A 12,410-nucleotide genomic window follows, 5' to 3' on the forward strand; every position below is an offset into this window, starting at 1 on the left:
CAATTTGTATAATTTATCTAATTTTCCAGAGACCTCTACACTAAATATTTACTTTTTCTTTCCTATTTACAATAATATGAAAAAAAAAAAATGTTTATTGGGATTCTAATTCTTACTATTTGAATTGGATATTTGAATTTGAGAATAATTTGATATTCATATTCAATTGAAACTAAAAAAAATTATATTTGCACATGCCTACAAATTATACAATGCCACAATACAGAAACACTTAAAATATCATAAATTAAAGTTTAACATTGCCAATAAAATGACTTTTATTTACATACAATTTCAAAATTGGGAAAAAATTTCAGTGTCCCCAATAATGTTTTACTATTGGGCAAAACCAAAAAAAAAAATTTCTACAATTTTTGGGTAGTATTAGGGTTTTTCCCACTACATTCAGCAAAGTAAATTAAGAGAACACTAATACAGAAAAAGACTAATTCAATATGGTAAGAGATATCGCAACCACATTATTGCTTAGTTAATTTTACTAGGAAAAAAATATATATATATATATAAAGAACTTTCAGCAAACTGATAAAAGACTTTGTACCCATCTGTAAAACAGTACACAACGCTGTGGCTGCCTGGTGGTTAGTTTAGTTCAAAACACGGCAAATGAAACTTGAATAGATCTGGTAGATTAACTGTTTTATTTTTGTCCACAGCCTGACTGAAAGCCATTTGCAAGAAGAACTAGTAAAATTTACCTTAAACTTCTCTTGTAATCTACACGTATAGAATTAGCATTAGTATATGCGGCATGTCTATAATTGGTCTCGCAACCAAACAATGAAGAGAACCAATTTTTCAACTCACAACCACACTACCTGGAATGTCTGACTGGTCTAATGTCTTCGTCTAGAGACTTCTATCTATTTCTCCTGTCTGCATGCACTAATCACCTCCAAGTTCCAATGTTTTTTCCTCTAACTCTCCTTGCCTGCTGATTACGCAGAGGAAGTGAACAACTGTTGGCTCTCTCGCACACAATTCATACAATCCGTGCAGCCTGGACATGCGTAAGAGATGAGTTTACATTATTCATTACATTTCAACAATTCATTTCTTGTATTCAGGATCTTAAAGATGTTTAGTGAAACAAGTTGTTAAATTCACTGTTTTAAAACAACACTCCATTCTTTAACAAAAGATCAATTCGTAGATCACGCAGTTTATTGCTGGCGGAAAGGAAAAAAAATTCACCGGTCTGGTTCCCCAGTCCGGCCGCGTACTGACTCCACGTGCAAGCAAAGATAGCCAATCTCCAAATTTCAGCTAAGAAACAGATAACAGACGCAATGAATCACAGCATTTGAGAGTGGAATGAAGTATGTTTTCACAGAACATTTTGTCTCCAAAAATTATCGTGTTTGTCGGAAAATTAGTAACGTTATTGAAGTAATGTGTTTGAAATAACTGATTCAGAATATAAAGTCTTTTGGACGTGAAAACATCTATTCACTCGTTACAGTGATAGTCGGTCGAAATCTCTTGTATGACAAAATACCTTCAGATTTTAATCTGTAATAACTACGCAACTACCGTGTTTTCTCATATAATAGTAACAAATTTTATTCTAAAATCAAGTTTAAAAAGTAGGGGTGCGACGATTATGCGGAAATTTTTTTTTGTTAGGTTAAAGTTATTCATAAAAAAAACCGTTCATGGAAAGTACGTTTATTTAAAAAAAAAAAAAAGGTGGAGTATACAAGAGCACGCCAAACAATTTATATTATTATATTAATAATTCCTTAAACAAAAACCTTTCTTCGACTTTAAATAGAAAAACAAAATTTGTGACACGAACGCAAGCGACTTGAATCTGTGAAGTGAACTAACTTGTAACTAACGCGAAAGAGTGCGGGCTATCAAATGTAGTTAACTCGGCACTAGACAGAGAGTGCGCGTTGCATGCAATCAGCGAGATATCGATATTCGACTACATGCGCGCGCTCTATACGGGAAGCAACATAACCAAACATGAATGATGGCAACTGGCGCTGGCTACACGTTCATAAGCAGTACACCGCGGTGACGCAGACGATTAGATAAAGATAATAACGTTTATAAACGTCTTTAAAAGAAAATTTACACGTCAGACAACTTCCTAATTCCATTAATTAAATAAGTAAGTGGTAATTTCCGAATAAATATTAGATTTCTACTTTAAAATACATTGTTTTATACGGAAAAGATACCTACACAAAGCGCTGGGCATCTAATAGCGGGACCAAAAACATCATTCGACGTTTAAGTGAGAAAATTTTTTATTCCAATTTTGACGGCCAAAAATATAGGTGCGACGATGACGCACGTGCGACGATTATGTGATAAAAGTGTTTGTCGCACAGTACTTGTATTGCCTGTGATGTTATTGTACCAGTGTAGGTGCATGCGTGATAGTTAGGACTGATAATTAAATTACATTATAATACGAAACACTTATGATTTTGTCCCAATGTTTATAAGAAAAATCCAAGACGCGAACCCGAGCTACGCCTTTCTTCATTTTTCATTCCTGTTAACAGTACAGTAAGTGACAATTTCCTTGGTTCCACGGAACGTTTGCCCCTGGTGACTGCGCACCTGTTTCCTTGATGTGCGTGCGGGCGAGCCCAGCCAGCAGCTCCAGAGCGGCCAACGACACATTCAGGTCAGTCTTCCACGAGGAGATGAGGCGATGGCACACGAGGTACGTGGCTCGCACAAACAGTGCATGAGCTGAATCTGCAACAACGTGACACCATTAGAATATATGCATGGTTGGTTACATAACGCAAATTTTTTTTAAAACCCAAGGTGGTTTTTAATGAAAATACTAACTTATAATCAATTTATAAACTGAGTATTTTAAACCTTATTAAAGACATGGTGAGAAGAGCTACTTACTATTTAAAAATTTCAAATATGTAACTGTAATGCTGCCCTACAAAATCCACTGTTAAATAAGTTGTTTAAAGTGACAAGTACATATTTTTACAAAAAAAACCTCAAGCCATAGAATATTATAAGGCCAGTAAAATTGCAAATTCTAACCATAATTTCAGATTGTTACATTTTAGTATAGTTACTGATTAATAATTAACTAAAAAAAAGTTAATATTATTGGCCAAGCATAGCATACAATTTTGTTAAACTAACAATTATTTTGAGAAGCACTAGCAATAAAATCTAACTAAAAAAATGGCTAAATATTTTACACAAACCTTGCAATAAAATTCAGGTCCCTTTTACCAATCACATTAGGTAGATTTTGAATAAATACTACCTATTGTAGCCGTTACCATGGTGCGACTTCCGAAACTGCCGCAATTTTTCACAAAACACCTCCAAACTGATACATAAAATATAATCATGGAAAATCTTGGTTGAGGTCGTTAAAGAGCAATATATGACCAAATGGGTAAAAAGAGAGGTTTTTTGAAAAACATAAAAATCGCTATAACTACCATAATATGATGAATATCATATACGTTTGAACGTTTATAACTCGTAGGGGTAAAACTAAAACCTTTTTTCTAAAACCTTTTTGAAATGACCAATCATAACTGCATGGGGTGGAAAAATTCTTATCTCCCTTAGCAGGCACACTATCAAATCCGTTCAAATAATTTGTAAATTGTAAAATTTTTAATCTAAAACATTTGTTCTAAACAATTTTTGATGAAACATAAAACTACAGAAATGAGATCCAAAAAAAAAAGGGACAGAATTTAAAAAATATATATACATGTATCAAATTCTGTACCATGTACACTATTAACTATTAACCACATTCTAATTTATTGTAAAACCATAAATTATTATGTATCTACAACTTTCGTCTGAAATAATTTTTTATACGATCTACCATTACAAGGGGTGGAATAAACAGGGGTTTAATGACAAAAAAATTCGTAACTCAGTTAGTAAGCATGCTATCAAATTCATTCAATTTTTTGCAAACCCTACAAATATTACTTAAAACATTTGTCTGATCAAATTTCTGATACACCCAACCACTGCAAAGGGTGGATAAAAAAAAGTTGAAATACGAAAATAAATACATAACTCCCTTAGTAAGCAAATCATTAAATCTGTTCAAATTGTTTGTCAATCTTATACTTAATATTTATCTAAAACTTTTGGCTGAAAATTTTTTTGATAATACAAACAATTATTATAAGGGGTAAGATAAACCTGAGGTTGGAATAAGAAAATAAAACTTCAATGTACACTATTGAATCCATTCTCATTTTTGTTTAGCTTTCTTAATATTGTCTACAACTTGTTAAAATAAATTTTTATCTAACCAACCATTACTGCAAGGGGTGGAAATAACAAGGTTGGAAAGTATACTATCAAATCCGTTATAATTTATTGTATAAATAATAAACTTTATCTAAACCTTTCGCTGAAACAATTATTGATGAAACTAATTATTACTGTAAAAACCAGGGTAGAAATTTAAAAAAAAAATCAAAACTTTCTTAGTATCAAATACGTTCAAATTTATTTTAAACAATCTCATTATTATCTTAAAACTTAGAGCAAAGAAAATTTTTATACAACCACGTTATTAGTACAAGGGATGAAAAAAAGGTTTTGAAGGACAAAAAATTGAGTAATTACCTTAGTTGGCATTATATGTAATTCATTCTAAGATATTCAGTACTGGATGCATTGAGTTAAAAAACATTTATAATATTTTCACTGTAAGGAAAATGAGAAAATGTTTAATCGATCATTTTGTAATATTTGAGAACATAAATATTATATGTACATTAAATTCTTAAAATGTTAAAGAATTTTATAGTAGTTTCCAGAATATTTCCAGAAGATATAGGTAATTCGAAATCTACCTATGTCTGTAGGCTGTGCTGGGAGGGATTTTTTTATATTCACAACAGTACATCACTCTAACAGTTACCTGCAAACTACATACAAAATATGTATATTTTCCTAGTAAAAGGAAATGGTGGAAAAGGAATATTGGAAAATGGAGCAGAAGACAAAAAATGCATGAATAAAAACAACCTTATGATATCAAAGAGTCACAGAATTAATTTCTGCAGGAGTTTACATATTTACACACAGTAATACAGCTAACTAAAATTAACTAGCACTAGCATGTAATTGTTACCTAAACAATCTAGGAACGATATTTCAAATGTGGATAGCAAAAGACAGAATAAAAACATTATATTTTTTATGATTAAATAATTTTATAACACAATGATAACTGTACATTTTTTTAAGGAGTGTGCGATGTGCAAAGAATTTTTTTTTTCTCCAATTTGAATCGAAGACAAAGACTAAGTACTAAGTTTTCGCCAAAGTCAAAGTCTGAGGTCACATAAATATTATCCTACTTTAAAAAAATCCATAGATACTATTTTGAATGCTTGAGTATGTGTTCAATGAGCACATATCACATACCAATCATTGAATAAGAACAATGTAGGAATCATTTAGCAAGTTAACCAACTGCCACTGCTTGTTAATAAGAAAAAAAAATTCCAAAACCAAAAATTAATTATGTAAAAGTAATACGTCTTATATTTCAGGTAATCATAAATGACAAACATATATGCTTAACATTTAACAACTAGAATTAATTAGTTGAATATTCTAATTAGTTGAATATTGTAATTTACTCTCGACCAGAATAGCAATTCAAACAAACTACGCAAATATTAATTTCAAAAAATATTTTTAAAATGACTTTCACTATGATAGTAAAAATTTGTTAGCAATATCAATAATGAATGTTTTAAAAATTTTTTAGATCAATAACACTACGGAATGTTAACCTTTATATTTTTGCCTCCAATAAAAATAACAGATCTGACATGACATAAGAAGCTAAAAAATATAAAATTTCAAAACTTGTACATACATGCTGTGCATTTTGGTAAATTTTTTTGTGGATCGAAAACCATTATAACTTGCAAATTCTGAGTCTATGATTCAATTCCTGCAGCTACATTTTCAACGACTAAAACCACATTATCAGATCAACATTTAACTATTATCTATTATTTGACAAAAATCTAAATTTTATGCTGATGCAGACAAGTCCCAGATTAAAATTACTCATGCAAACTGAAAATAAATGCTTAATTTTTTTCTAAAATGTTATTATAGTCTATAAACTAAACAGAAATGCAATAGACATCTGTATGTACGTTTCTTAACCAAATACTCTGAAAGTAACATGCAAATTACTGATATGTATACTTTTTAACAATAATACCATCCACAATTGAAAAAAAATTAAAACTAAGCTTAAGTGACAAACCTAACAGAGAACAAATAAAAAAAAAGAACTTAAAACTTTACTTTTTCCGACAGCCATAGGATAATCAATGTAGCACGGTTCGGCCGACTCGATCATGTCCGGTGTGTCTTCTAGTGACCTCGAGTCACTCGGCAGACTGAGGGAACTTACAGTGTCGACTGGGGACGGCAACAAAACAAACACAACACAACTCCAGGGGACGTGAAAAATAGTGGCACTGGTGCGCAAAACGACGAACTAACAGCTATGAAACATTATGTTAAGTCTACGCAGTTTATACGAGTCCCTGTATCACAATGCTTCTCAACTTAAAAGTTAAGCCACATGGAAGCAGAGAACTGCCACTTAAAATAGGATACACCAAAAGGAGATGAAAAAGGACTGAAATATATTTTCCATGTCAGAGAACATTGTATTGACTTTACATCCCATCCTTTGGTCATCATTCTGGTAAAATATCACTGCTTTGTAGAAGTAAGAAAGAGACACCTAAAATCATAAAAGGAAATACATAGTCTGAATGGTTCTTTTGCAGGAGGAAAGCTGATATGAGGATAAAAACAAACACAGATTGGGACCTGTCGACCATGATTTAAAATCTGCTAAAGGGAAGTGCAGCTTTAACAGCTAACTTAAATACACTAAAATGGAAAAAAGTGAAGTACCAATAGAAAAAAACAAGTGTTTGAAATACTAACTGTAAGCACTGTGTTGAAATGTCAAAAAAAATAATTTGGTTATTAGTCAGTAAAAGTTGAGAAGCATTGCTATGATAATAAAAAAATATTAATTTTAATACTGTAACCAAATACATAATGAATATTAATCCAAGTATTAAGTAAAAATCTAATAAATGTCAATTTTAAGAAACAATAAATATTTCAAACTAAAAAACAAATCAAACTCTGATGAAAGTTCACTTTTATACCAATGACCAGGTACACAGTAAATGGCTTTAAATGTCTGGCTATACTTCATCATTTAGGAAGAAGACTGTATAGGATTAAACTTTGTACTCTGTTACACACACATATGTTTAATCATATCACTAAAAGATCACTCAATTATACAAATTTTTTAAAAATGACTACAAATTAGCATTTTTATATAGATTTATTTAAAATTGCCACATTTTTCATCTCTCCCAGAAAGGACAAAACACAAACAAAAAATAACTTTCCAACAAAAAAAATATTACAACAGGGTTCTGAACAAATTAAGGATTCAGAGGATTATATTCCAGAATTGTTGCAACATACGAGCAATAATGAACTACCGGTATATATGGTCAAAATTACAAATTTAACAAAGTATTTTTGGTGACATGTTATAACCCGAAAAAATGTTAAGTACCTACTTATTTCCTACAAACTATCAGAACAAAAAACACCAGATTCTATAATTGCAACAATTCTTGGTGAAAGAACGTAATCAATTAAACATGTGAAATTTAAAAAAAAAAAGCCATACCAAAAAGAGGAAAGGAGAAAAAAAAGTAACAAATATAAAGAAAGCTAAATAAACAGACTAAAAATAAAAAGTAACCCAACAGAAAAGAAACTATCTAAAACATAACAACTAATGCATGATCAAAGTTCACAAGTATATATTCACACTTATTGGAAGCCCGAAGAGAGATACATACTGTAAATTAAAGTTCTTCTGCAGACCTATGTTCCAGAAAATTGTTACATTAAATTAATTCAAAATGTACATGATGGTGAGTACTGAATATCTCCAATTGTATTCACGCAAATATAAATGTTTCATCAATACTGTAATCACCTCTCTTTAGTTATTTCAAACCTACTTCGTTTTTCATACTTCACCATGTTTTGTAATTACTTTGACACCTGAAAAATCACATACAGAAAAAATGGGGTTGGTAAAAAATAATTCAACTAGTAGCAGTACCTCAGTAAATAATTTTCACTAAATCTTCAGTTATTTAATAAAACATTATACACAATTTACAGAAAACAATAACCAACAGAACACAAGTTAAACATATGTAATAACATAATAAAATAACATATCATGTAAGGAAAACTTCCCCAAAAATCAAAAATAGTGCATTTAATTTTTTTTTTGTTTCTGTATAAAATTATACCAATTTATGCAATACCTCATAGGTCATGGCATTATCAGCATCAGGTGATGCAGTAGCAAAGTTACAATCCAAGTTATTTAATGTACAGTATCATTTCCTTTTACTATACTGGAAAAAAAAAATTTACACCACTCAGTCCTTGCAAGCCTGATCAGTACCATTTCCAAATTCCTGGCTTTGTTTTGGTTAGGTTCGTACCATAAAGTATGTGTTCTGGTGTCACATGATTTGTACTTTCCGTCAATGTCCATGGTAAACTTTTGAGTTACATTCTTGCACATAAATCCCGGTGATGCAAAACATTTTTTGAGAGATGTACTTTACCTAAAATATTATATCTATTGTACTACAGTAAATCTTAAAGTATTATTCCTTTGCACACTCAAGATATAATGTAAAACTTAAAAACCAACATTTTGTAATGCAAATAAATTAAATCATAAAATATTATGTAACCATCAATAGAAGATTTCACACTATTCACAACTAAATTAAATAACATACCATTACACGGAAATATTTACACCTTGTTTACTTACTGCATAATAATGACAACTGAAAATGAGAGCTGAGTCCACACATGATGCTAAGTGCTAACTCACTTCACCGAGAGGTATCAGTTTAAGGTGACAGGATCCAATAGACAGACAATGGTGGGCTCCAAATGACTCAGTTGCATGACTGTGTCTTAGATTGGCATTAAGTATTGCCAGCGGTACAAACCTAAACACTGGCACAAGTCTGGAGTCTTTGGAATTACAACCACAGTTAATCTTAAGAGTTAAAGAAGTTAATATGGTAATTTTCATTAAGTTTTTTGTTAGTACCTTAGCAAAAAGCTTCTTACTACAGGATTAATAATTGATTAGACTTCAAATAATCATGTGAAACTCCAAGTATAATGTTTCTAAAATTTACTTTTTGGACAAAAAATTAAAATATACAGTACTTTTCATGGTTGATTCACAGTTGTTGAATACGCAAGATCAAAAATTTACAAGTCATAATCAATGGTATTCATGCCTATCGATGCCCCGTCACAGGGATATTGCGTTAATATCCCATACTTATCTATAACTAGTAACAGTAATCCTGTGAAGATGGTGACTCAACCCAGATACAGATTAATGTAAGAGCAGCAAGTAAGCACACATTGTAGGTAATAATTTATATTTCTTGTAAACCTACGGTAATATATTACTATTGTTTTTTTACTGACGGTTATGCAATTTCATGAATTTTTATTGAAATCAACATGCAAATAGGCCTGTGTGAATACTAGTTTTTCGATGTGACACGAATATCAAATGGAATGTTTAAAATAATTGCAAAGTCAATTTGAATTGTGAATATTATTCTCGGTGAAGCTGTAATGCACTTATTTTACAAAATATAAGATTAAAGTTTAAAAAAATAATAGTTTAACATTTGTAATGTTTGAACTGATTAAGTGATTAACCAACTGGGTCCTATAATAACATTATTCAATAAAAATTATAAAATAACCATGTACCACATTAATATTGACCATTCATATAAGTAAATGGAGTGCCTTCTTTCATTTTTTTTAAGTAACCAACTTTATTCAAACAAAACACATACAATACAAAAAGAAAATTACTAAATATTTTTATAAGCAAAGCTTAGGCTTTCAGTTTTCTAATATTTTGCACAAAAAACGAAACTTCACATCAAACATCAGACAAGAATCTTTGCATCACAACCGAAGCTTCAAATAAAGTGAATAGATTATTTCCTGGCGAAGTCAAATCAAATATTGAAAAGAGCTTCGATTGATTCACTTAGTCGAAGCTTCGCGCAGGCCTACATGCAACTGAAAAATATCTGCTCGTTATATGGTGTACCAGGTGTACACACACATATTTAATTCGTTAAAAGGTTTCCTGCCAAGATGATTCATATACCCTTGTACTTTCTCAGTAGTAGGGGCATGCTAGTTTTGGGACTGAGGCAAGGGAGGAACGAGGTAATGATCATTGTTGCTAGACATAGCTACAAGGGGTCGCTCCACAGGCGGGCGTGGCGAGGACACGCGGCGGTGCAACGAGTTGTTGTTCTTTAAATACCACGTGGCGAGGAAGGCAGAGGGGCGTCTGGTGGTGACGTCATGGTTGGCGGTGGCCATATTGGTTCATCTTTTGGAAACTATGTAGCACTGTTGTGGAGCACTGGTGTTATTTTTAAAAGTAAACACAGGCCGAGACGCTAACTGCCAGACAAGCGGGTCAGTTGAGATATCAAGATATAAATCAAGTATATATACTATTACTGGCTATTGGCCGCCAGTTTACATTTCAAAGGGCGCCGACTTTGTCATCTAGTAATGATTTTAAATGCTAGAGGATGCCATCGCTTTCTTTGTACTGGCTGCTGGCGTCAAGTTTAAACTCACTAGCAGACGACATGGATTTTTTTATATCTAAACTAGGCGCTCATGTGTTTGAATTTGGAACCAGCAGCCAGCAATAGCATATATCCCTTATTTATATCTTCATAACCCACCTGACCCGGCGTCCCGGCCTGCCGATTCACTACCCCGGGTTCGCGGCACAACATCATGACAGATTTTTACTCTTAGAAATAACACCAGCGCTCCACAGCAGTGCTACCTAGTATACAAAAGATGAACTAAGATGGTCACCGTCAACCATGACATTACCAGCAGACCCCTCTCCACCTTCCTCGCAACGAGGTATTAGAAGAACGACCACCACCACCACCGGTTGCACCGCCGCGCCTTCTCGCCACACCTGCCTGTGGAGCAACCCCTTGTTGCTATGTTTAGCAACAACATCATTACCTCGTCTCCCCTTGCTTAAGTTTCAAAACAGGCACGTCCCTACTACTTTTCTCCTTACTCATATCATTGTTATAATTATTATTAACAGAGCATCTTTTTAAATAGGGCTTGTTACTGGCTAGGTCAAGTGTGGAAGGAGCTTCTCTAAGTGGTTATAACAAATTAAGAAACAATAACACTTCCATTTACGCTCTACTAGATAAACTATAAGAATTCTTCATTATCTCATATAATACTCATCTTACCAACAATCTCAACTGAATAAATGACTGTACCAAGTAAAAATAAAAAGGTTCCTGAACTTAAATATGCAGGAAAAAATTCTCTAAATATCTGTTTCACTATAAAAGTTACTGCTGAAAAAGAGAAAAATAATGGATGCACCTGAGGAATGGTAGAAGAAAGGTTAGTAAGCGAAGCACCTTAAGGAAATACACAGTTTGAAAGGCATGCAACATATTTTCACACTAATAATACACTTTATCCACCCAAAAATAAGATCACATACTTGGAATTCTAAAAATAATTTTGAAATCTAGTGGCTATGATTTTACAAAAACATAGAAAGTTCTTCTACTGAAAAAGTGAACTAATTAACGAAAATTTAATGTATTAAAAAAACACAATATTTTTTGTTAAATACAAATGCCTGAATATTAATAAAAGAGAGGATTTAAAAACACTGTCCCCACATTAATTTAATAATTAACAAATAAAAAGAAACAGAGCACCAGATAAACCCCCCTAAATCCCAAGGTTTTTTTTTTAACTAGTGTTCAAAACTCCTAAACAATACCATGCCAGTGATGAAAACATGTTTCACCTTGAAAGAGTGTCACAATACAATTTGTGCAAAATTCTTACCTTCTTACGTTAAATTTCAAAATTGTTCCCCAGTGTCAGTGATAAATATGTAAGTCCTTTCGTACCGCTCGTGACCATTAAATATTACGCTAATATGTTTTAAAGTTTAAAACTTAATATTATTCATCCACAATTGTATAAACACATCTAGTATGACAAATATATTAGGCAATAATATCATATCTATAGTAAAGTATAGATACTATTGTCATATTACATATTCTAGAAAATTACATAACTGTAGGTACAAAATGTTTGTATTTAAAAAAAAAAATTATTTGTTTTAGGGCAGGTAAAATGTTTTTTGTTAAACACAAAGTAAT

The 12,410-nt window shown here is 31.9% G+C and overlaps 1 protein-coding gene across 3 annotated transcripts in view; it reads right to left on the bottom strand.

Moving 5' to 3' along the window:
- Positions 1-12,410, bottom strand: part of LOC134538416 (ral GTPase-activating protein subunit beta) — a 159,360-nt gene that overhangs the window by 66,268 nt on the left and 80,682 nt on the right. For 2 of the 3 annotated variants that reach the window (XM_063379718.1, XM_063379717.1), the window contains 2 exons: positions 6,334-6,450; positions 2,599-2,739 (listed from right to left, as the gene is read on the bottom strand). In XM_063379718.1, the coding sequence (XP_063235788.1) occupies positions 2,599-2,739; positions 6,334-6,450 (258 nt within the window). The remainder of the gene's footprint in view (positions 1-2,598; positions 2,740-6,333; positions 6,451-12,410) is intronic. The other variant, XM_063379719.1, reaches the window with a different exon arrangement.

This window comes from Bacillus rossius, chromosome 13 (assembly GCF_032445375.1).
Source record: "Bacillus rossius redtenbacheri isolate Brsri chromosome 13, Brsri_v3, whole genome shotgun sequence".
Lineage (NCBI taxonomy): Eukaryota > Metazoa > Arthropoda > Insecta > Phasmatodea > Bacillidae > Bacillus > Bacillus rossius.